The sequence below is a fragment of the Miniopterus schreibersii genome (assembly GCF_964146895.1).
Source record: "Miniopterus schreibersii genome assembly, chromosome: 18".
In the NCBI taxonomy this organism is placed as follows: domain Eukaryota; kingdom Metazoa; phylum Chordata; class Mammalia; order Chiroptera; family Miniopteridae; genus Miniopterus; species Miniopterus schreibersii.
Genome location: NC_138121.1, coordinates 6,955,149 through 6,979,634, shown reverse-complemented (window position 1 = coordinate 6,979,634; position 24,486 = coordinate 6,955,149). Strand labels below are relative to the sequence as shown.

The window sequence follows — 24,486 nt, the reverse complement described above, 5'->3', positions numbered from 1 at the left end:
ATGGCCATAGAGTGTAAGTGGCAGGGTCAAGACTTGAACAAAGAGCTGTCTCAGCTCCTGCTGCCTGCTGCTTCAGGGTCCGGGGGACACAAAACAGTCCGATACAGACTCTTTTTTTTTTTTTTTTGTTAATCCTCACCCGAGAATATTTTTCCATTTATTTTTAGAGAGAGTGGGAGGGAGGAAGTGGGGGAGAAAGAGAGAGAAGAACATCGATTGGTTGCCTCCTCCATGTACTCCAACCAGGGTAGGGGATTGAACCTGTAACCCAGGTATCTGTCCATGACCAGGAATTGAACCTGAGACCCTTCGATAGGCAGGGTGATGCTTTAGCCACTTAGCAACACTAGCCAGGGCCTGATGTAGACTCTTAGTGGGCATGCATGGGGGCAGAGGTGCCGTCCCCAAACCCTAGCAGATCCTCAAGCCTTCAATCCCAGGTCTCAAACAGGGCACCTAGGGACCACTTCCTAGGGATGCTGGGAAGTGACACCCCTGAGAAGGAAGGTTGAGGCAGAGAGCCTGGTTTTTTCTTTAGCGTAGAAAACATGCTGGGGTCAGATGGTGCTGAGCATGTATGATGAATACATAAAGCACATGAACCAGAGGAGAGAAGAAAGGCTAGGCTGGGTGAGGGGACCCATGGTGGGGCTCCTGGGGACCCCTTCCTCTTTGATACATCTGGTCAGCCATGAGGTCCCCCTCCTCACATCCCCATGGCCTATGCCCAGCTCTGGCCTGTTCTCTCCCTCCTGGACCATCTTCAGTTTTCCCTATCGCCCCACCCTGACCCCAGGGAGCCCTAACCCCCAGTTAGAACCCACCCCTCCTCACACTTCCCCAACTTAGTCCCGCTTTCAAGGCCTTCCCAGGTCTAGCCCTCTGTCCCATACAACTCACAGCCCTGCTTCATTCTGCCTCATCTGCCTGAGCACCTGGATCTGCAGAGGTCTGGGAGGAGCCTGCCTCACGGCCTGACCTGCCTTGTATCATCCGTTTAGAGAGGGAAGGATTGTCACCTGAGGATCCCTTCCTGCTCCCAAGACCTTTGATCTTTTGAAAGACCCCTCAGACCCCAACTGCTCTGTGACACTGGCTCACCTTTCCTCCAGTTACAATGAATTCTCTGAGCCCCCAGCCCCTGCAAGGGTTTCAGGTCACAATCAATAGCACTGGTTATGGCAGTGGGCTGAAGGGACCCCCTAAGTGCAAACCTCAGCAATGCCTCTGCCTAGCTGTGAGACCTTGGGCAAGTCTCTGCCCATTTTTTTTCTTTTTCTTTCCTATGGAACGTTTCATGAATTTGTGTGTCATCCTTGAGCAGGGGTCATGCTAATCTCTGTAATGTTCCAATTTTAGTATATGTGCTGTAACCCAGGGAGAACTCTGCCCATTTCCTCATCTGGATAATTCTGAGATCACCTCACAGGCCCTTTGGGAGGACAACACATGTATAGTGGTAACTGCGGTGCCTGCCACCGCTAGGGGTCAAATGTTCGCTGTTACTGAGTTGTGAATAACTGGACGGTCTCCAAGTATACTAAGAACTCACTCTCCGTGCTGTCTGCCTAGAATGCTCTCCTCTTCTGCTAGCAGATTCCCACCTCCTCTAGAAAGCGTCTGACTTCAGATCTCACACCACCAAGCTTTGTTCCCTGCTCTGGGACCCACTGTCCATATACATCCCCATTGCAACCCTGAGGAACCTGGTGCTGAGATCTGTCTGTGCCTTGGGCAGAGCAGAGGCGACTTGTCTTTTGCCCCAACCATCGCTCAGCACTCAGGAAGGAGGCCTTAGGACATCCAAGCTGAAAGAATCAACAAGACACACTTAGAGAGCAAGGCCATCTATACTTGTGTGTGTGCACCTATCACACTGCAGGCGTCCTGGGCAGAGCCTGTGTCTGACTCATTCCTGGTCTCCAGCATTACTATGTCTGCAGCTGAGCACCTGGGCACCTATAGGTTTCTTTCCACATCGTTAAAAGTGAGACTAAGGAAGCCCAGAGAAGTCAGTGTCTTCCTCCTCCAGGTAGAGCTGAGTCCCGGGTGCTGAGAGTCCAGGAAAGGCTAGAGCTGGGGGGATAGCAAAGTACCTGAAGATGTATGGGGCACATACCTGAGCACATGGCCGGGGCTCAGGAAAGGTTACCTGATGTTGCTGGGTAGCAGGGTGATGCAAAAACCTTGGCAAACCCCACTTTGCAGGGTGACCTGGGACAGATCATATCACATCTCAGAGCTTCAGTTTCCCCTCAGGCAGAGAAAGGTGATGAGAAACCTGGCAGGGCTGTCCTGAGGAGTCAGTGGGTAAGAGGCCAGGGTGGATACTGGCACCCACTGGGGTGGGTTTGCCAGGGGGTGGTCCCCTCTCTTCCCAGAGGTGTCCACACTTGCTGCTGCAACCAAACTCTTATTGTTGCTCCTAGCTGTGTCACACGAAGGCTGTGTCCAACTGCAACAGCCCGCTGGCTTCACTGGCCCCCAGGGCTGCCTGGCACAGCTGCAGTGTGTCCTCAAGTGCCAGTGGCTGGGACGTTTCGATGATGGCAATGGTCTCCCCAAGCTCAGTGCACATGATAGTCTGCTGAGGCTGGGGGGGCGGGGGTGGGGCAGGAGGTGGAGATCTGGGCTGCAGTGTCATCGTCCGTGTTCGAGCATGGACCCGCTGATGCAGGCGTAGGCCCGCCATGGCACGGAACCAGCGGCCACATGTCCCGCAGTTGTAGGGGCTCTTGTTGTAGAGACCGGGGATGGCAAGGCGGGGTGCTCGAGCAAAGGCCACGGGCCGCAGGTGCAGCCTCCGGTGCTGTTGCAGGTTGGAGCTTTGTGTGAAGCGCTTGCCACAGTCCAGACATTGGTAGGGACGCACGCCTGTGTGGGTCAACTGGTGGCGGCTGAGATTGGCCAGAGAAGCAAAGGTCTTGCCACAGGAGTGGCACTGGAAGGGCCTCTCGCCTGTGTGTGTCCGCAGATGGTTGTGCACATGGACAAGCTTCTTGAAGCCTTTGCCACAAACCCCACAGCAGTGTCGCCGCTCAGGGGGCCCATGGACTGTACGCCGGTGCCGGGAGAGGCGGGAGGCTGAGGCGAAGGACTTGGAGCACTGTGGGCAGGGCAGCTGGGCAGGCGGGGTGGGGGGCCGTGGCAGCGGCACAGGCTCAGCTGGAGTCAGGGAGGCTCCTGTTGTGGTGGGGGGCACCCCGCTCTTGCCGGCGTGGGTGCGCCTGTGGTACAGAAACTTGGTCATGTTGCTGAATGTCTTGCCACAGCGGCAGCGATGCAATGGGTTGGCAGTGTGGGCCCGCCGGTGGGCCACCAGAGTGAGTTCTGTGCTGAAGCCACGGCCACAGTCCACGCAGAGGTAGCGGGCTTCCCCTCGGTGCAGCCGCAGGTGCTGCTCCAGTGAGGCTGCTTTCTTGAAGACCTTGAAACAGGTGGTACACTCGTGTGTGCCACCCACATGGGCCCGCCCATGAGCCAGCAGACGGTTTGCTGAGCTGAAGCTGCGTTGGCACTGGCTGCAGCAGAAGGGGTGGGTTGTTGGTGCTGGGCCATGGGATGCCCGCCGGTGCCGCCGGCGTGCCCCTGCTGAGGTCCAGTGTTGGGGACAATCCCCACAGCTCTGGGCTCGGGGAGCTGTGGACTTGTCCCTCCCTATGGCATCGTCACCAACCTCTGCTGCCAGTGCCTCCTCCTCCTCCTCTGTCTCATCATCTTCATCCTCATCTTCCTCTAGCCCATTGCATTCCTCTTTCTCTAGGGAGTCAAAGTGGGTGCCTTGATGCTCCAAGAATTCCTCAGGGGTGGCACAGAGGGTACAGCACTCAGGACACTCATAGGGCTCCATCTTGACTCCGGGTGGAGCAGGGGATCGAGGGGGTGGTGCTGGGGGCGGGGGAGGGGGAGGTGGCGGCACTGGTGGTCTGGCTGCTGCAGTAGAAAGGTGCTGGGCCTTCCGATGAGCCACCCACAGCTCAGGCGAGGGGAACAGCTCCTGGCAGTCCCCACACTGGTACTGGATCTGACTTGCAGACTCCCGCAGGTGGGAGTCCTGGTGGGCCAGAAGCTCACCTCGGGAGAGGATGAGCTGGCTGCACTCACCACACTGGAAAGGCCCATCCTCAGTACCTGGCATTAGCTCTGGCTCCAGGCCAGCGTCCTGGGTGGTCAGTGCCTCCTCCTCTGTGACAGTGGGCACATGCTGCTCCTGGTGTGAGATGACTTCCTCCAGTGTGTTGTAGAGGCTGCCACACTCAGAGCACATGAACTGGTGGTGTTGGAAAAAGAGGGATGAGGCAAGGGCCTCCCCAGGTTTCATCTCAGTCACCTCGGTTGATATCTCCCCAAATGTTGGTACTGACATCTCTGTTGCCCCTGGTGATATCTGTGTCAGCATCTCGGCCATCTCAGCTGTCTCTGCCATTGTGGGGAAGTCAGTGCCTGGAGAAAGAAGGGAGCTGGTGAGACACCAGGAATCCATGGGGAGGGGGGATGTCTCAGGAATTCCTTTGCCCATCCTGTCACTCACTAGCCTCTGTCAGTCGCTGAGACTAGATCCAGTGTTTATTCCTCAGTCTTCAATGAGCCTGTGACTCTGAAGCTGACACATGTCCCATGGTGGCCAGACATCTGCAGGAGAGAGACAGCCCTCCTCAGTCTGGCCTCTGACACTGCCCTTCTTACCCAGAGGGCAGTTGCACCCTTTCTGAGAACACATTTCTTTTCGGGCCTCTTGGCCTTTGCCTGTGCAGTTCCCTCTCTGTGCAGCACCTTTCTTCCTTCTACATGGAGACACAGAGATGCAGCAAAGCAAAGAGATTAAGAGCCCAGGCCTAGAACCAGACTGCTCTGGGCTTGAATCTCAGCTCCACTACTTCCTCTCTCAGACTGTTTTCTCACTTGTGAAATGGGGCTAAAAGTAGTACTGACCACAAAGTCCCTGGTACTTGATAAAGGCTAGACAGAACCATTGTAGTTATCCAGAAATGTTTTTGGACTCTAGGTCTTTGAAGCTGCTATTCCTTCTACCAAGGAAGTTCTCTCCTCTTGTCTAGCAAACTCCTCTCCAGCATTTTCTTTATGAAACCTTTTCTGACAACATGTCTACAGCCTCAGGCTGGTGGCCACTCCCCATCTTGGGATTCCTATAGTATCCAGTGCCTCCTCTATCATAGCAATTATCATGAACTTGGGATGAAGTCTCTGTGCTCCTCAATGAGCTTGTAGGCAGGACAGGTCTGATTCATTATAGGGACTGTTGTTACCAATAAAACCACTGACCAGGGAGGTGTCCCATCTCCCCTTCTAGATGCGTGGGCTCAATCCAACCCAGGTCCTTTCACATAGCAGGGGCTCAGGGTCCCTTCAGCAAATGACCCTCCCTCCCAAGCATAACAGCTAATTTTCCAAGTTCAATTCCTACCTTCTCCATGTCTTCTTCAACTCATCTGGTAGTGCCAGACGGCAGGTGGAGTTCGTTTTACAGCCTGGCACATAACCCTTGCTCATATTAAGCTCCCAGGGGGCAGGGATTTCAGTCTGTTCGCCACTGATATATTTCCAGCGCCAAGAACAATACTTAGCATTAGGCACTGAGTAGATATTTAGTGAATGAATAATGCTCCTTCCTGGAAGTGAAGCCCTGAGAATTTAACTGTCCCGTTCACATTCCACCTCCCCACCAGACCAACTCCTATTAGACTGTGAACTCCCACAATAACAGTCCAGCACAGGGCCCTGCTTTCAGTTGGTGCGCAATAAATGCTCCTTGAGTAAATAATTCACTAAAAGCCCAGGAGCTAAACTTTCCTTAACTCCCTCACTAATTTTTGAGTTGCCAGGGCTTCAGAGTTTAATTTTTTCTTGTTTACAGCCCCACTCCAAACAGAGAACTCCTCTAGGATCAGGACCAGTGCCTGGTGTAAGGCTTATGCAAAGCAGGCACCCAGTAAATGCCCCTCTAGAAGGGAATCCGAAAGACCTAACATTTGGACCTTACACGTTTACATTCCCCCCCTTCCCAATCTTGGACTGTAAACTATTGTGGGGAGGAATGGGGGCTTTCTATACAGTATATCAGTAAGTCCTTCCAGGAAAGAACCCACCAGGGGCCTGGAAGTTCAACTTTCTCGCTGCACAGCTACACATCCCTTTTCTCTGAACAGACATATCACTTCAGCAACCTAAGAGCTCCCTGCAAGGTGTCGGGGAACCGCGAGCTTAAGCGTTGGGTCCTGCACGCCGCGGGAGCTCTATCAATGCTCCAGGGCACATAGGAAGGAGCGCTCTTCTTCCACTCCGCGCCGCTCCCGCCATCGCGCAGGCCCCAGAGCTCTTCGACCTCCTGTGCCCCCTTCGTTCTCCCTCCACCCTCTCCGTTGGCACAGAGCTCTCTTCGCCCGCCTGCCCCACGGCGCGGCGCCCCTCACCTGTCTCTCTTGCCTCCCGCAGCCCCCGCCGCTCTTGACACAGACCCTCCGCTCCTGGTGTGCGGCACCCCTCACTATCCACACCTCCCATTGGGCGGCGCCCTTACCCGTGGCGGCCAATCAGAGCCGGCAGCGTAGAGCCCGAGCCCTTGAGCCTGCGTGTTGAAGCTCAGGCGGGGCTCCGCGAGTTTCTCCACGCACACAACTGTTCCCTGTGGGCTGGGCTCTGGGCTCCGAGGAGCGCCTGCGCAGTTCTCCCGGGCCGCTTCTCTGCCAAGCCTGAAAGTGGAGAGAAGTGCCCACGGCTGGAAAGTCAGGGCCCGCGGAGTGGACTGGGCGGCGGGAGACCTTGACAGAGGTGTCATTTCATAGCTGAAGAGATTGGAGCATCTCGGAGAGCACAGCTTTGGAGCCTGATACACTTGGAGTACTCCTCTCTGGGCCTCACTTTTACTCCTGTGTAAAATGGCCTTGAATCATATCCAAAGTTGTTGAGGGGACTGGATGAAATCAAATATAAAAACGCTCAGCACAGGAGCACCGTGGGTGCTCACTATAACCCATTTAGCATGGATGTACTCCTTCCCAGTTTGCTTTCCCTTCCCTCCCACTCTTCGGTTGATTTAATGATACTCATTTATTGGGCACCAACGCGCGTCCGACCTGGACTGAGGTTCAATGTGTTGCAACTGCCATCAGAGAGGAAGGGACCCTTCCGAGGTCACAGCTGCAGCCCGAGCAAAACCAGTGCTGGCTGAGCCAGTGCCTGGCAGGACCTAGGTCTCCCGCCTCCCAAGGGGAGATAATTCTGGGGGTGGGAACCGGTCCAGGAGAGGACAGGTGCGGGCCCCGACCTTGAGTCACTTAAAGGGGGGGGGGGAGGACAGCCACGCCTAAGGCTCTGCCGTGAGGAGTACGGTTATACAAGCAGCCTGGACTCCAACTCTTCTGATAAGAGACCTGCTCTCCCCAGAGAGAAACTCATAGGTGCAGGTTAGAGAGGGTATTGGGTGGTCCTGTGACCTTGGACGGCAGAGACTGGAAGGGGTTATGGGGGGAGGGGTGTTCGTGGTGGGTGCCGTTAGGAGGTGCACAGTTGGGACGGAGAGGCCTATTGCAATCAGGAAGGAGGTATTGGTTCCTAACATGAGATGGAGGAGCCCTTATCTTGATCAGGGGAAGGAATTTATAGATGGGTGTTGGGGGTTTTGTTGGATGTTGAGGGATTCCTGTTGAGATCATGAGATAGCACAGTTGGGTTGCAGGTTCCTGGCTGCCATTAGGAGTAAGGGGCACCCTAAAGGAGGAGAGTCCAAGTCTTGATCTTCAGGGCCTGGGCACTACTCCGAGGTCGGTCGTGATTGTGGTCTTTTGCCATGGATAGTTGGGGGCAGTGGTAATGTGGGCGTCTAGGTCGTGATTACGAGAGGGCTGTTGTAGTCCATGAGATGAGTAGTTCCAAAAGGTCGTGACGTGAGGCAGCAACGACCCGGCGGTTTAAGTCACGGACTGGCAGCAACCCTGTCCCAAATCCAACCCAAACGCGGAACTACTCTCGCTCTGCGCAGGCGCAGCACTGGCCGGCTCAGCGGCTACTGTTGGGGGCGGGCCCTGAGGGGTGGGGCTTAGAAGCCTCGCTCTGCGCTTGCGCCTAAGGGGCGTGGCGGTCGCACCTGCGCGAGTTGGAGGAAGGAGGAGGGGCGAGGTGACGCAGGCGTAATAATAGAGAAGGTGCCAGAAAGATCCAAAACAAGTGGCTGCCGCCGTCGCCCAGGAGTCATCTGACGCGAGATTCAGGTGAGGATCCAGAGGGGCCTAAGGGCGACTGGTGGAGGGTAGACGGAACCACCTGGGTGCTGGGGAGAGGGCGGTACCATTCACACTGGGCGAGGGGGGTCGGATTTGGACAGCACCACCTGTGCTCCTTTGGTCGGTCCCACTTGTAGGGGCCTGAGCGTCATTTTCGGACGGCACCACTGGTGGGGAGCCGTGGGGCCGATCGGAGAGCATCGCTGGACGGAGCCCAGGGGCACGTCCGGCGGTACTACCCAGAGTCAAAGGGCCAGTCGGCTGGGTGCCCTGGGGTGGGCCCTCAGGCTCGTTCGGACCGAATCGCGTGGTTGGTTCCGGAGGCTGGTTCGGAACATACCACCTCGGGAGGGGCGCCCGGGCTCTGCAGGCCCGACCGGTCGGAGGTCGAGTGAGGTCTGGTGTCTCGACCTCTTATTAGGGGACCTCGGACGATACCATTCCCTTCCGGGGGAAGGGGGAGGCTGAGACGGCTAGGGTGTGAGGGTAGAGCTGCCTCGCGGGTCGCGACGCACTGGCGGGGGTGGCGTTTGGGCCCCCACGTCGCTGACCACTGCCCCCTCCCCGCTGAGTGGGTTCTAGGCCCTGGTTCGAGCTTGTTCCGACCCCCTCCCCCGGGTATGGCGCTGTCTGGGTCGACCCCTGCCCCGAGCTGGGAGGAGGACGAGTGCCTGGACTACTACGGGATGCTGTCGCTTCATCGTATGTTCGAGGTGGTGGGCGGGCAGCTGACCGAATGCGAACTGGATCTGCTGGCTTTCCTGCTGGACGAGGCCCCCGGCGCCGCCGGCGGCTTGTCTCACACCCGTAGCGGCCTGGAGCTGCTTCTGGAGCTGGAGCGCCGCGGGCAGTGCGACGAGAGCAACCTGCGCCTCCTGGGGCAACTCCTGCGAGTGCTGGCCCGGCAGGACTTGCTGCCGCACCTGGCGCGCCGGCGGCGCCGGCCAGGTATGGTTGACTTCCGGTGGGGAGAGGGCCTTGCTCTGGACAGTATCAGACAGCCTTTGTCCCATCCCAGTACCCCCTCCTCCCAGAGTATCAGTGAGAAACTAGAGGGAGAAGCGAGCTCAGGGAGGAGCGAGCTTGTGGAATTTGGCCACATCAGTAATGTTTGTGACCACTGTTTATGGAGGGCTTGTTTCATGCCAGACACAGAGTAAGCCCTTTATATGAACTATCCCTTTATATCCTTCTGGTAATCCCATGAGGAAGTACTGTTACTGTCTCACTGTGCAGGGCAGCAATTGGTTCAGAGAAGTTAAGCAGCTTGCTCACATGTTAAAACTGTGTGCTGGGCACAGGAGGTACAAGGTGACCGGACTGACAAAGTGCTACCTACATGAGGCTTATATTTATTGGGGGAATCTGGTATTAAAACAGATAAACAACTTTACATATGATTATAGAGAGACTAAAACAAAATAATGGTACATAGAGAGTAGGGAGTTCTAAGTGAAGGGAGGCCCCCTTAGATTGGATAACCAGCCAAGACCTTTCTGAGAAGGCTGCACTGCTGCCACTGCATAGAAAATTCCAGGGAGAGGGAAAGGCAAGCTTTGAACCCCTGAGGCAGGAATGAGTTTGGCATCATCAGAGGCAAGTGTGGCAGGAGCAGAGGGGACTAAAGAAAGGGCAGAGATGTAGGTGAGAAGCCACATTACAGGGGCTTGCAGATAACACAGCTAGAAAGTGAGAGCTAGGATTCACACTCAGCTGGTTTGTGTCCAGAGTGGATGTCCTTAATCCTTGTGAGGGAAGGACAGCAGTCTTGAGAAGGCCAGGAGCTGGGAGGGCTTAAGGCACAGGCTGTTGTGTATAGGCCAAGGCTGTTGAGGCCTTAGCGGGATTACTTGGCGAGATGCAGGGGCTAGTTTGGGGAGGGGGATTGTGAGGCTCCCCTGCCCAGAATAAGCCCATGGGATTTGGACAGTGCTAGGGAAGAACTGACAGCGCTTTTGGAAAAATGTGTCTGAAGGTCAAGGCTCTGGAAGGAAGATTTGGGGAGCCTGAAAAGAGGCCTGCTTACTTCTTCGGGCCTCAAGGAGAGTTGGGGGCGGGGCAGTTCATGGTGGGCAACATTGCAGGGTTCCTTACCATGACTCAGTTTACAGAATAACTCTGACTGAGTCCTCCTCTATGTCAGGAGGCATCAAGCAACTACTGGGCAGGAGGTGTTGGAGAGGGAATGGGTGTCTGGACTCTGACCTCTGGGGAACTCAGGTACCCTATGGGGCAGGTGTTCATCTCAGGGGGTGGAATTGGAGGCTGGGCCTGGGAGGGGCCAGAAGCTGTGCATTACTTCTTTCCATTTTTCTCTATCCCTAGTGTCACCAGAACGCTACAACTATAGCACCTCCAGCTCTTCTACAAAGAGGACAGAGGGCAGCTGCCGTCGGCGTCGGCAGTCAAGCAGTTCTTCAGATGCTCAGCAGGGCCAGTGGGAGACAGGTGAGCCCAGCCGGGTGGTTATAAAGGCAGTTTCTCTCTTTTCCTTCTGAACCCTGATAAGCCTCCTTCATTCTGCCTCATCAAGGAAGGGGCCCAAGGGGTCATTCTGCCTCTTTTTTTAAAAATTGATTTTAGAGAGAGGAAGGGAGAGGGAGAGAGGAAACATCAATGATGAGAGAGAAGCATCAATTGGCTGCCTCCTGCATGCCCCCTACTGGGAATCGAGCCTGCAACCCAGGCATGCGCCCTGACTGGGAATTGAACCATGACCTCCAGGTTCATGGGTCGACGCTCAACCACTGAGCCACACCGACTGGGCATTCTGTCTCATTTTTGCTTTGTGTGTTTGTTATTCCTACAAAAGCATGTATCCAGAAGCAATGTGTGGAGTTGTTCTTGTGGTTTTAGATTTCATCTAAATGGCATCACTTCATGGGTTCATTCTTCACATGGGTGTCTGTGTTGAACATGTTTCTGAGGTTTATTATCTTCCTAGATTCAGTAATTTTAGATTCATTTTGCCGTTTTTGCTTTACATGAATTTCTACGTTGTTCTGTTTTTGTTGTTGTTGACCTCTTTGAAAGTAAATTCCAGGCATCAGGACACTTTACCCCTAATCAGCAAGCCTCCCCTGAAAATGAGATTTTCCTCTACCACTTCAGAACCATTATCATACCTTAAGAATGTAAACACTAATTCTCTGGTATCCTAATGGTCCATTTTCATGTCTCTGTAAGATTGTCTCCATTTTCAGGATCCACTCATAGTTGAGTTGTTATGAATTCAGTTCCTACGTCTCCTTAACCTCTTACTAAAGTGAAACTCCTCCCCCACCCATACCTTTTTCTTTTTATCCCATGACATGGACTTCCTGACCCCTACTAGGCCAGTTGTTTTATAGAATGTCCCCATTATTTCTGGAAGTGTCTAATAATTTCCTGATGATGTTTAACTCGTCCCTTTGCCCTCTATATTTCCTGTGAAGTGGGAAGTGGGTCTGGAGGCTTGATTTGGTTTAGGTCCCACGTTTTTGGCAGGGATGTTCCTGGGTTGATGCGGTTGGTGTGCTTTGCATTGGAGCACATCAGGAGGCAGAAGGTCTGGTTTTCCTGTCGTGAGTGGGCAAGCTTGATCACTTGGTTAAGGGGTGTCTGCCATATTTGTCCTTTGCCAAGTGACATTTTCGCCCCTTTATGGTTAGTAAACAATCTGTGGGATGACACTGGCACATCCTGTTCAGACGCATCTCCAGTGGGCTTAGCATCCAATGGTGATTCCCACCTGACCCAGTTATTACATTGGTGATTGGAAAGTGGTGATTTTTCTAATTCTTTCATTTTTCTACATCTGTTAGCTGGCATTTTTTCAAGAGGAGTTTTTCTTTCCAACTCTGTACCCCCCCTTTTTTTTGGTGGAGAGTATCAATGTGGACTCATGCATTCGTATTTATTTACTGTGTTATGATCAATTAGTCACTCTTTCTGATGTTCAAATAGGCTAGCTCCTGTGTCTTTTTGATGAGTCTCCATCATGCACTGGGCACTTCCTGCTGTGTGGCACTGCAAGATGTGGCACTCACCTGTGCTTTTCCCTCCCTAGCCCTGGAATCAGTTGCTTTCAGAAGCCTGGTTTCCTTTAGAAGCAGTGGTATTTAGAGACCAAGATCTGGGTGCTGGGTCTGTTAGAAACTGTTCTTTTAAAAAGTTCATATTAGTATTTTTAATTTGAAATGAACACATAAGGATTTTTTTTCTTATACTGAAAATCTTAGTTCTTAGTAACATTGAGAGATGGATTTATTTGTTTAATTTTACAACAGTAAAAAAATAGCTTCAAAATTACGATGTCAATACGACTGCTGACGCTATGAAGGAAGCCACATATTTGTAGTTATGGTCCTTGGGAGTATATCCCATTGAGAGTTTGCCTTCAGAATGTTTTTATAAGTAACTCGAAATAATTATTTTGTCCACCTGTTTGTTACCAATTATATACATAGTTAGGTTCGTTTGTTCCTGTCTGTGTTCAATTTTGTTTCTTTTATCTTTTAAAATTTTTTTGACTATGTCAGAACTTAAGTGTGTAAAAAAAGTGTTCTTAGAAGTATCCCTTCCACTGTTGTCCCCCCTCCAGTAAATAATCAGTTTCACTCATTTCTAATGTATCCTTACAGTGTTCCCCTTGCAAGAATGGCAAATCGGGATATACTTGTGTCCTCTCCTTTCTTATGTGGAGTGTAGCAAGCTGTACACGCCTCTTTTGCACCTTGGTTTACTTCACTAACCAGTCTATCCTGGAATGGCTCTGTATTCTCTTTGCCACATGCACATTTACATTGTTTCCAAGTGTGTGCTCTTATAAGCTATGAATAACGCCTGTGGCCTCTGCCGTACTGGTTCCTGGTGTGAGTGCAGGAGTTTCTGTATGGTCACACCTGGGAGTGGGGTTGCCAGGTGCATGTGTGCTTGTCTGCCCTTCTGGGTGATGCTAGGTTGTCCTTAATCCCCATCTTAAGGACAAGGCTCTGAGGCACAGGGCCTCACCGCAGAGACCAGCTGTGAACCCTTCCCCAGGCACCTGCCTTGGTGCTCTACCTGTCATCTTGTCCTCAACCACCCCATTTTTCTCAGGCTCCCCCCCGACCAAGCGGCAGCGGCGGAGTCGGGGCCGGCCCAGTGGTGGTGCCAGACGGCGGCGGAGAGGGGGCCCAGCTGCCCCCCAGCAGCAGCAAGAGCAGGCCAAGCCCACCTCGGAAGGCAAAGTGACCTGTGGTAGGTGTCTGTGGGCCTTGGGGAATGCATGTACCATGTCCGTGGCAGGCTGCTGAGCCAGAGGACAGGAGGAATTGGTACTTGTCTGGGGTTTGGCACAACTAGTGACACCTGGCAGGAGGGCAGCAGTTCTTGTCCCTCTGTTTAGCACAGTGGGGTCCTTGTTCCTCTGTTCATCTTGTTTATCTGTAGTTGAAGGGTCACATCCTGTGCTACCTCCCCTAGGAAGCCTCCCTGACACTCTGCTGCCCAGTTTCATTTGTTTGTGCAGCACACATCTGCAAGGGTGTATTTATTCAGCAGGGGTGAAGTAATGCAGGGGTGGAAACAGGGCCCTGTGACAAATTGCCCGATTTACCTGTTGGCCTTAGCAATTAAATAGGCTGTTTGATCTTGGGAGGTGACTGAACCCCTCTGTGCCTCAGTTTGCACATCTGTAAACAGAGGCTGATGATGGTACCTTCCAGCTTGGATTGTTGAGAGAGAAAATGAGTTAACACACATAATACACTTGGAGCAGCATCTGGCCTGGGCCCTTGCTGCTGGGCCCAGTTTTCTCTTCTCCCTGTCACTGCACCATGTGCTTGAGGCGGGAACAGCAGTGAGGACCCTGCCCTAGTGGAAGTGACCTTCTTTCTAGTAGAGTGACAGACCAGTGAAACTGAAGCTCACTTTAGATAATAAGCTCCTCCAAGAGAGGCTGGGGATTGGATGGAGTAGCCTGCAGGCCTCCGAGCGGGTGGGAATTGGGCTTTTATTCTATGCAGCAGGTGCTATCAAGGGATTTGAGGGGGGGTGAGGTAATCTGGTACCTGGTTTTAAAGGGTCTTGACTGTATCTGGAAAAACAGTAAATGTGTTATGACTTGTAAAGTACTTAGATCAACTCTGGGCACATGGTATGTGCCCTGTCAGGTGTCTGTTAAGTAAAAGCGGGAGCAGGGAAATGAGTGACAAGGCTGCCCAGTCCAGCAAGAAGGAGAGGTCTGGCCTATGTTGGTCACATTGGAGAAGGCCAGAAGGGGGTGAACTAAGGAAATAAATGTAGAGCTGACTGGATCTGCAGACAGGTTAGGTTGGGTGTGTTGGGAGGACTCTGCTGTGGAAAGTCCTCCTCAGACATTGCCTTCGAGAAAGTCCACCTATCTGAGGGAAGGACCCAGGCCTGTGTGGGCACACTCTCTTACACACTCCCCCTCTCTGCTCATATCTCTGGTACACACTCTGAGTTGGGCAAGCCTGTGGACGTGGGATCAGGTGGTGAGATGCTCTGGTGGAATTACAGGCGGGAAGGTCCGAGGTTAAAGCAGCTCTGCATTCCCCAGAAGACCTTGGTCCAGGGTGCTTCCTCTCGCCATCTGCAGAGCCTCCTTCAGCCCACAGAGCAGCCATGCTTGCCACCTCCCAGTGCCCAGCCTCGCCCCTCAGGCTATGGTGACACATCCACCCCATAGATGAGACTGCAGATACCTGTGCAGGGCAGGTCAGGAGGAACAGACCAATAGAGCTAGACTGTGTCCTCAGACAGCCACCAACTTGAGCAATGGCTGCCTGGTCGTGACTCTTCCCCCAGTCTGGGGTAATTACCAGAGCCACCAGGCTGGCTGGGCTGCCTAGGGAGTCATTGCCTGCCTAGGGAGCAGGCCAAGCGGAGCCTGGGGAGGGGTTTTGCCAGTAGAGGCTTCAGGTCTCTTCCTTGAGGGCAGGGAGGTAGTTCATGGGGTGCGGCTGGCACTTGATAGGGAGGATGGGTAAGCAGGTCTGACTGCTGACTCATCAGGCGGGGTGGGGCTGGAGCCAGGCGCTCCCCAGTAGGGCTTAGTTTTTCCCTCTGAAAGCGGAGATGGTTTACCTTTAATGAGGCCCAGTCCCAGGGGTGAAAGGAGGCCCCACCAGACCTGAATGAGGAAGGATCCTGCTGTTCTTGCGCCCTTCTCACCTGTGACAGCTGTGGGGGGTGGCCCCCAGTTAGCTGCTGTCCACTGAGGGGTAGAACCAGACTGAACTCCCGAGGGTCGTAGAGTGTAAGAAAGGGGGAACAGAGGGTTGGGTGGGAGTCCTGGGCTTGGACCCAGGACCTCTGTGTTTCCATGTCCCTCTCAGGGCCATCACTGGGCACTTTGCTGGGCGTGCTATCTGCCTGACCTTGAATTTTCAAGACAGTGTTGAGGTATAGGAATCATGGTCCCCATTGTGCAGGGCTGGGGCTGGGCTGAAACTTGGGTTTTTTCATTGGGTAATTCCATATATTTATAGAGTGCTCACGCTAGGTGCAGCAGGGACTGGAGGCTCTTGCCTTCAAGGACCTTGAGTTCTGGTGGGAGGAGAAAGTCAAGAGAGATGTCAGATGTCAGCTGAGAAGAGAAACAAAGCAGGGCAAGAGAGTGCTGAAAAAAGCGGCTCTAGACATAGTTTCTAGATAGGGTGGTCTAGGAAGACCTCTCAGAAGAGCACTTGGATGGCTGGGGTAGAATGTTCCAGATAGAAGGGATAGCAAGAGCTCAGGCCCAAGAGGAAGTGTACCAGTAGTGGTGAAGGGAGGTGGCGGGAAGGCTGACAAGGCTGGAGCGGAGGGAGCAAGGCGAGGCTGCTAGGAGGCGAGGGCAGAGCCTGTGAGCCATGGGCCAGGGCTTCACATTTTTTTAAATTGATAGAAAGCAGATAGAGGATTTGAATGATGGGCTGAGCTTTGCTTTTCCCTCAATGCTTTCTGTGGAGAAGATACAGAAGCAGCAGACTAACGTCATGAACCCCATCTCCTGTCACCCAGTTTTAGTAGTTGTCAGCTTGTGGCTGATCTCATTTCATCAGCCATATTGTTTGGGCGTTAGTTCTAGGTGTCCTGTTATTTCATCTGTAGGTTTTTCACTGTATACCTCTCAAAGGTAAGAGATCTTTTAAGAAATTAACAATAATGTCTTAATATCAAATATCTAATCAGCGCTTACATTTCCAGTTGTCTCATGAGTATTGGTTCTCCTGAGTCTCTCCTAATCTATGGTATTTCCTCGCCATCTCTGTTTTCTCTCTTTCCCCCTTGCATTGTGTTTGTCTCATAGCCTTTCCCAAAGACTGGATTTTGCTAATTGCTTCCTGTGGTAGGGTTGATTGAATATGTTCCCCTGTTGCCTATATCTCCTAAAAATTGGTAGTTAGGGCTCAAGAGGCTTGATCATATTCTGGTTTGGTGTTTTGTTTTTTCCAAGCTCACTTTTTAAAAAAAAATATATTTTTATTGATTTCAGAGAGAGGAAGGGAGAGGGAGAGAAAGATAGAAACATCAATGATGAGAGAGTCATTGATCGGCTGCCTCCTGCACTACCCTTCCTTGCTGGGGATCGAGTCTCCAACCCCGTCATGTGCCCTGACCAGGAATCAGACCACGATCTCCTGGATCCTAGGTCAGTGTTCAACCGCTGAGCCACACCCAGCCGAGCTGATGCTCACTTCTTAGGTGGTGATGTGTGTTCTTAACCTTCCTCTGACATTGGCAGCAGCTTCTCATTGTCTTGATCCATTAGTTCAAGATTGAAGAACATTTGACACCTAGACTCTGGCTGTGTCTTGGGGAAGAGACTGGAGAAAGGGAGGCGTCCTACTGTTGTCCAGAGGAGGGTGGTCCTGGCCCTGTGTGGCAGTGGACGGCAGGGGTCTTTCCATTGGAGCACATTGGCTACCTCCCTCCACCATGCAACATGGGAGCGCAGGTCCTTTTTGCCCCCAGCCCTTCTACTAGGAACTCCCAGAGAGAAGATCCAGGTGTATCTCTGGCCCCGAGCCACACCTAGCACAGGGACTGGTATGCAAGGCTGCTCAGCTGCTCTCCTGGTCCTGGGCTTGGCCCTCATATCTTTCCTGGTCCCTCACTGAGAAGTCCCTCTCATTTTCCTCTGCCCCAAAAGAAAGACCAATGTTGCATGGGTTTGGGGGAGCAGAGGATTCTGGAGCCCACCCGAGTGCAGGAAACAGGAATAGTTCTCCTCTCTAGGAAGACATACCCTCACCCTCTGTCCTGGGAGCAGGGAGCATTTCCCTATAGCTGCCCAAGTGGAGAGGCACTGTTGACAAAGTCTTGGTGTTCATGGCCACAGGAAACAACTCAGCCAGCCCTCAGCCCAGGTCACAAGTGTGCTGGGTGCTCTTTTTGCCTTCCCCTCACTGTCACACCCGGGCCAGCCCATCCACTCTCTCCATGTCTGCTCCTTCCGTCCTTGGGCCAGCCACCTTTGGCTTCCCCAACTGCTGCCCTGGCCCTGTCTCTGATACCCTGCTGCACTTGGCCTCAGCTCTTTGCCTGCATCCTGCCATGTAATCCTCACTGGGTCCATGAGAGCAGGTGCTGGGGTGAGGGTGTCTCACACAGGAGGCCATTGAAGTGCGGAGAGGTGCGGTCACCTCGGGAGATCCCAGACTCCCTGCCATGGCCTGCCAGGACATGGTGGGTTCCTCACCTCCAGTTGTCCCCTTGTGCCCTTCTCCACTGTGATCCAGCCACACTGGGTGTCAGGCTGTGAACGTCCCAGGTTTGTTTTCTGCCTGTGGATATTCATGTGTCGGCTTCTCTTCTGGAAATGCTACTCTTCTCTCCTGCTTTTGTGTCTCAAGCTATTTGTCCACATTCACATTTCACTTCCGATATCATTTCCTGGAGAGGTCCTCTCTGATCATTTCAATCTAAATTACACCTTGTTCTCTATAATTTTCTCTCCCCACCCTCGGGATGTCTTTTAATTACAGATTTCTGTGTATGGTTGTAAGAGGCAGCAAACAGGATAGGGGTAGTTAAGAGCTCAGCCTCTGCAGCCAGGCACCTCAGTTGGAATTCCAGCCCTGCCACTTCCTGTGTTTGTGGCCATGGGCAGGTGACTCATCCCCTGTGCCACAGTTTTCCCATCTGCAGAAAGGGATAATAGCACTGCCTTACAAGGTTGCAGGGATCATCAAAAGGGTCAGTAGGTGTGAGGTGTGTGTCAGCATGTGAGAAGTCCCTCCCATTTTGCAGGAAGTATTATAGAGGTGTCTCCTATTGCTATCACATTATTTTGGTCAGGAGTCAAGGGGAGATTGCACATGTGCTGTGACCCAGGGCCCGTGGTGGAGTGGCAGTTCAGATAATGCACAGCTTCTGTGCGCTTCCTCTTGCATTCTGGACCAGGGTTGGACCATGGTCTGGTGAAGGATTCTCTCGTCTGTAAATGGGGAGAATGAAGGTCTGTGAGGACTCAGGGACCCAAGATAGGGAAAAGGCTTGGGTAGGGCCAGGCACATGGCAAGTGCTCCCTAAGTGGGGGTTCCATGTCTTCCAGTGCCACCTGTGCGTGGGGTGCTCGTGTCACTCCCACGTTGCTGGCACTCAGTAAATAGCTGTTGAATGGAAGAATGAATGAGACACACGACTCTACCCTGGTTCTGTCCTACTTCTAAACACCACCCCGCATGTTGTGGGGTAGCCTCTGGGTGAATAGACAGTATATGCCACAGGTCTAGTAGCAGTTCGTGTTGGGGAGAGGGGTGAACTGGGAGGGATTCACGTGGGCAGGACGTGGTGGGTGAGTGGGGCCATTTATTTTTTATTTTTATTTTTGAAATACATTGTTCATTTATTTTTAAAAATTGTGGTAAAATATGTGTAACATAAAATTTACCGTTTTAGCCATTTTTAAGTATACAATTTTGTGGCATTAAGTGCATTCACATTGTTGCACAGCTATCACCACCATCCAGCTTCCTAACTTTTTTGTCTCACCAACCGGAACACTGTCCCCATTAGACACTCCCCAGCTCCTTTTCCCCTTGGCCTCTCGCAACCTCTGTTCCACTTTCTGTCTCCATGAATTTGGCTATTCTAGGCACCTCATACAAGTGGAATCATACATATTTGTCCTTTTGTGACTGACTTATTTTACTTAGCTTAATGTTTTCAAAGTTCATCCATGTAGTAGCATAGCAGAATTTTCTTCCCTTTTAAAGCTGAATAATATTGATCATACCATATAATGTATATGTTATATATCATGTATGTATCACATTTTGTTTACCCACTCATCTGTTGGTGGATGCTTGGATTGTTTCTGTCTTTGCTCTTGTGAGTAATGGTGCTATGAACATGGGTGTACAAATATTTGTTCAAGTTCCTGATTTCACTTCCTTTGGGTACATACCCGCAAGTAGAATTGCTGGATCATATGGCAATTCTGTGTTTTGAGGAATTGTATTGTTCAGTGGGGCCATTCTGGTCAGTGGAGGCTGGCGGGTCACTTTTGTGAGCAAGTGAGGCTTGGCTGGGAGCACTTTCCTTGGGACTGGAGGACAGGGTATGGAAGGATACAGCCAGGGTTGAAGGAGATGAGGGAGGAGTTTGGCTCAGGATCCCAGGCAAGAGAGGGCAAGGCCTGGGCAGGGGCTGTGGGATTAGAGGTGGGTGTCAAAAATCGCAGTTCCTGTTTCTGAGTGCCTTCTGTATTGTAGGCCCTGGGTCAAGCATTTCACAAGTTGCCTCATTTAATCCTTATGACCCCACTGTGTAGCAGGGACCTCTTGTTTGTTTATGTTTTTCAGATGGGGAAACTGAGGCTCAGAGAGGTGAGGTCACATGCCCAAGGCCCCACAGCTAGAGAGTGGCAGAGCCGGGACTCACCTCAAGGTCTGTTGGACTCTGCCACCTGGCTCTGTGCCTCTGCCACTGAGCAGCCCTGTGTGGCCTTGGACAGGCACTGCTCCTCCTAGTCCCCTTGTTCCCCAGCCCACGCTGATTGAGGGCATGGTCACACATTCATAGGAGTCAAGCATGTGAGCCCAGAGGTCTTATCTGGTCCTTAGGATGGAGAAGCCAGGCCTGAATGCCATGGGAGGTCCTGGGGGCTGAGGCCAGGCAGGTTTCCCCGGGCCTTGAGCAGAGAGGGTGAGGTTCCCCTTGAGGCAGAAAGAGGAAGGTTTGGGGTTTGGGGTGGGAGGAGGAAGTGGGTGGTGCTGAGAAGTCATCTTGGGGAGCAGGGACCTGCCTTCTACTTTCTGCTCTGCTGTTCACACAGTCTGTGAAAGGTGAAGGGAGGCCGGAACATGACACTTCCCTTCCCAGAGCTTCAGTTTCCTCATCTGTCATATGGGTTGAATGTGACACACGGGGCTGATCCTGCTGATCCTACTGAATCCCCAGAGGTAAAGCATTCGACACATGGGGCACATCGGAACTGTTGGAGGCTGCCGTTCTTGGGGCACCCAGTCGGCACTGTGTGTGTACTGTGCCAGCTAGTTTCTATTCTTTGTTCTTTTTTTTTTTTTAATTAAGATTTTACTGATTTTCTTACAGAGAGGAAGGGATTGAGAGAGAGAGAGAGAGAGAGAAACATCAATTGGTTGTCTCCCACATGTGTCCTGGTCAGGGATTGAACCTGCAACCCGGGCATGTGCCCTGACCGGCAATCAAACCAGTGACCTGTTGGTACATGGGTCAGTGCTTAACCAGTGAGCCACACTAGCCAGGTTCTTTGCTTTTTTAATCCTCTTAACATCCCTTTACAGCAGGGATTGTCCCCTAGTTTAGGCAGGAACCTGAGCTCAAAGAGGTTGTGACTTGTCCCAGGTCACACAGTTAGTGCCTGGGTTCGAATTGGCTCCATTGACCTGAAGCTGCTCTCTGGGGCATGGGAGGTTCAGCAACCTCATAATGTGCTGCCACTGCCTGGCATGCAACATTGAACAAATCACTATACTTCTCTTTGCCTCCATTTCCTCATCTGTACAGCGGGGGTGATAATAGGGCCTGCCTCACAGGGTTGTTTGTGGATTCAGAGGAGCCTAGCAGGTGGAGTGGTGCCTGGCAGATAGTCAGTGCTCTGTGCTATGGACTGCTGTTATTTATAGCTTATAGCTGGTCCTCGGGACAGCCTGTGCCTTGTGTGAAGAAGAGGTTCTGTTAGTAGCCCCATTTCACAGGTGCAAATTCAGTAATCCCAAAGGGAGGCGATATGCCCAAGGTCACATTATAAGGATAACGTTAGTAGTCCCATGTCCTGTCCACTGCACAGGGCTGCCATCTCATTTGGGCGGAGGAGGGCAGGGTTGTAAGTGATAGAAATGCAACTCAGACTGGCTTAAGCAGACAAGAAAGTGTAGCTGAATCTCCAGGTGCTCTGCGTATCATGTGATGAGCTCAGGAGTCTTTCCCTTTCTATCATTGGCCCTGTGTAGGGTTCATTTTCTCCCTTCCTGAGGGCAAAGTGGGCCCCAGCAGCCCTGGGCTTACAGCCCACCATCTTAGCAGCCTCTGTGGAAAGAGAGCACTTGGTTCCAGTAGAGCCAGCCCAGCTCCAGCCTTGAGTCTCCTGGGTCTGGTGCTTGCTTGGTAGGTGGGGGGCAGGGGATGTGGTTAGCTCCACATGAATCTCACTAGTTGAAGGTGGCAGAGGGGTGAGGCTGGTTGTCTAAGGCAAGTTGTTCATTCATGTATTCCTTCATAAATACAGAATGAGCAACTACTGTGCCACGGGGCTATAAAAGTGAACAAAGCACCTACTGTGTGCCATGGGGCTATAGAAGTAAACAAAACAGACCAAAAGCTGTCCTTCAGGGAGCTCACATTGTGGGGAGACAGGTGATAAGCATGACAGGAAGGGAAAGCATAGGGTAGGTGTAAAGGTGCTAGGCACCTTGGGAGAAATGGAGCAGGGTATGGGAAACTGGGAATGCCGGGGGCCAGGGTGGTGGTTGTGAAGTTCTAAATGGGATGGTTGTGGTAGCCTCATTGGGAAGGTGACATTTGAGCAAAGACCTGAAGGAAGTGAGGGAGCAAGTCCTGTGGGGACTGGGGACAGAGCATCCCCCGGTTAAGGAGAGGCAGGACTGGGTGGAACCTGCCTGAGGTAGGGGAGGAGGGGGAGCAGCAAGGCAAGGCTGGAAGTGGGGCACGTGAAAGGAAGGAGGGCGCCAGGTCAGGAGGTAACAGAGGCCAGACCAGAGGAGGGAAGCCGTGTGAGGGTGTCACTCATACTTGGGTGTGGTTACCAGAAGTGGGAAGGATGTGGGTCAGGTGCAGTGTAACCCACAGGGTAGTGGGAGGAGCCTGCAGGGGAGGCTCAAGGGAGGGAGGAGGGGTGGCAGACTCCTGTGCAGTGTGTTGGGTGTCAGCTCCTCGCTGATGAGTCCCTCTTTCTCCTTAGACATCCGGCTCCGGGTGCGAGCAGAGTACTGCGAACATGGGCCAGCCTTGGAGCAGGGTGTGGCATCTCGGCGGCCCCAGGCGCTGGCACGGCAGCTAGATGTGTTCGGGCAGGCCACTGCAGTGCTGCGCTCCCGAGACCTAGGCTCCGTGGTGTGTGACATCAAGTTCTCTGAGCTCTCCTACCTGGACGCCTTCTGGGGGGACTACCTGAGTGGCGCCCTGTTGCAGGCCCTGCGGGGTGTATTCCTGACTGAAGCTCTGCGAGAGGCTGTGGGCCGGGAGGCTGTCCGCCTGCTGGTCAGTGTGGACGAGGCTGACTATGAGGCTGGCCGGCGCCGCCTGCTGCTGATGGAGGAGGAGGGGGGACGGCGCCCAACAGAGGCCTCCTGATCCTGGGTCTGGCAGGACTGACCCCACCTCCTAGCCTCCGGGCCACCTTCACCCCAGGAGGACGAAGATAGACGACCATCTCTGCCCCTAGGGGACTGTCACTCCAGCAGCTCTGAGGACTGAGACAGACAGATGGCCAGGCCCCCTGACAGCCTGCACCTTGACAGCTCCTCTGACAGGATGTGGGCTCTGAAGCCTAAACCACTTCCAGCTGAGTTTCCTTTCCAAACTACCCCCATCCCACCCTCAGGTGTGTTCCTTCAGCTCCAGGAGGCCAGGGGCTCAGGCATGCAGATCTCAAAGGGAAGGAGACATAGCCACACAGTCACCAAAGGCCCCCTGCACATTGTGTTCCCAACCCTGGGTGGTTTACACACACTGCCCCCATTGAAGTCTCCCCTGGGCTCCTGCCCTGGCCTGCTCCACACACTTCTTTGGCCTAAGGGCTTCTCTCTCAGGATCTCTGATATTATCGCCCCCAACCCTGGGCTTCAGCTGCACCAGGCACTGAAGTTGGGGCACACACGGGGCCTGCTCACCTTGCCCCAACATCTCTACAGCCAGCCAGGGCTCTTCCCACTTTTCACACACAGACCTGGCCCTTCACCTTTTCCTGCTCCCCAGAGCTGGATGTGGACTTGCACAAGGACCTACACCCAGAGTGTCTCACGTGTGTTACCAGCTGTATCAGACCAAGTGTGCTGCTGCCCATGGGGCCAGGACCAGAAGCCAACTGCCATCTCAGAAAGGGAAAGGCAAAGGCTTGTGGGCCGATGGGAAAAGTCTTTTACAAATTGCATCAATAAAACTGCCCTGGAAGGGGCATAGGTGGGCATCAAGGCTCCCTGGGACTCTTTCTTAATGGGCTGGAGGAAGGAGCTGTGCCTAGTACCAATCCTGGAGTTCCTGGCCCAGTATCAGGCTGATAGGTAAGCAGGATGCTAGATCATCTGCCAGTTGTTACCACAGGCTTGCTCTCCTCTCTGGGCCTCAGTTTCCTCATCTGTCAAAGGAAAATACTGCCTTGGAGTCACAAACCCTCCCAGCTCCATTTGCACTTGTTTTGCTCCTTGGGAGTGCCAATATTTTTCACTTGTTCGGTGAAATGGGCCAGCTATCTGCAAGACTGACAGCTCAGAGATGAGCAGTTAACGCTTTGCCTAGAACCCCTCTTCAGGTGGTTCCCCACCTATCATACCTTCTGGACAGTCACCTTCTCAAATCTGGATCTCTGTTCTTTCTCTTCCTGAGGCCAAACACTTCTTCCTGCTGCCCTGTGGCTGTAGGAGGTTGTGGCCTCCTACTCTTGACCCATTCCTTGTTTATGGGCTTAGGAACTCAAGTTTCTTACACAGCACCCAGTTTTCCTTCCTGATGGGGAAGGGAACCAGGACTGGGAAGCTGGGGGCATGGTGGGCAGGGATTCCAATTTCTGGCCTTTTGTGGGGGAAGGGATGGACCTGCCCACACCTGGAGC

General features: G+C 52.9%; 2 protein-coding genes across 8 annotated transcripts; one reads left to right on the top strand and one right to left on the bottom strand.

Moving 5' to 3' along the window:
• Positions 1-130: 130 nt before the first annotated feature.
• ZNF526 (zinc finger protein 526) lies at positions 131-6,515 on the bottom strand. Of its 3 annotated transcripts, none has more exons than XM_081117565.1 (2): positions 6,432-6,515; positions 131-4,443 (listed from the first exon to the last, which is right to left on the bottom strand). In XM_081117565.1, the coding sequence occupies exon 2, from the start codon at positions 4,424-4,426 to the stop codon at positions 2,435-2,437; it is 1,992 nt and encodes a 663-aa protein (XP_080973691.1). In that variant the 5' UTR covers positions 4,427-4,443; positions 6,432-6,515; the 3' UTR covers positions 131-2,434. The 3 variants fall into 3 exon arrangements, with proteins under 3 accessions (XP_080973691.1, XP_080973692.1, XP_080973693.1); XM_081117566.1 differs by lacking the exon at positions 6,432-6,515 and adding an exon at positions 5,426-5,510 and having other exon boundaries at positions 137-4,443; XM_081117567.1 differs by lacking the exon at positions 6,432-6,515 and adding an exon at positions 4,532-4,617 and having other exon boundaries at positions 137-4,443.
• Positions 6,516-7,334: 819 nt separating this feature from the next.
• On the top strand, positions 7,335-23,846 carry DEDD2 (death effector domain containing 2). 5 transcript variants are annotated; one of them, XM_081119630.1, is made up of 6 exons: positions 7,335-7,424; positions 8,000-8,228; positions 8,823-9,188; positions 10,566-10,688; positions 13,320-13,460; positions 22,618-23,846. In XM_081119630.1, the coding sequence occupies exons 3-6, from the start codon at positions 8,861-8,863 to the stop codon at positions 23,007-23,009; spliced, it is 984 nt and encodes a 327-aa protein (XP_080975756.1). In that variant the 5' UTR covers positions 7,335-7,424; positions 8,000-8,228; positions 8,823-8,860; the 3' UTR covers positions 23,010-23,846. The 5 variants fall into 5 exon arrangements, with proteins under 5 accessions (XP_080975756.1, XP_080975755.1, XP_080975758.1 ...); XM_081119629.1 differs by having other exon boundaries at positions 7,335-8,228; XM_081119632.1 differs by lacking the exon at positions 7,335-7,424 and having other exon boundaries at positions 8,134-8,228; positions 8,823-9,020; positions 22,618-23,843.
• The last annotated feature ends 640 nt before the right edge of the window (positions 23,847-24,486 follow it).

Bases quoted from the DNA above. Each gene is read 5' to 3' on its own strand.
- DEDD2 (XM_081119630.1), top strand. From the start codon at position 8,861: ATGGCGCTGTCTGGGTCGACCCCTGCCCCGAGCTGGGAGGAGGACGAG. The intron at 9,189-10,565 runs GTATGGTTGACT...CTCTATCCCTAG, and splicing joins GCGCCGGCGGCGCCGGCCAG to TGTCACCAGAACGCTACAAC. The intron at 13,461-22,617 runs GTAGGTGTCTGT...CTTTCTCCTTAG, and splicing joins GGAAGGCAAAGTGACCTGTG to ACATCCGGCTCCGGGTGCGA.
- ZNF526 (XM_081117565.1), bottom strand. From the start codon at position 4,426: ATGGCAGAGACAGCTGAGATGGCCGAGATGCTGACACAGATATCACCA.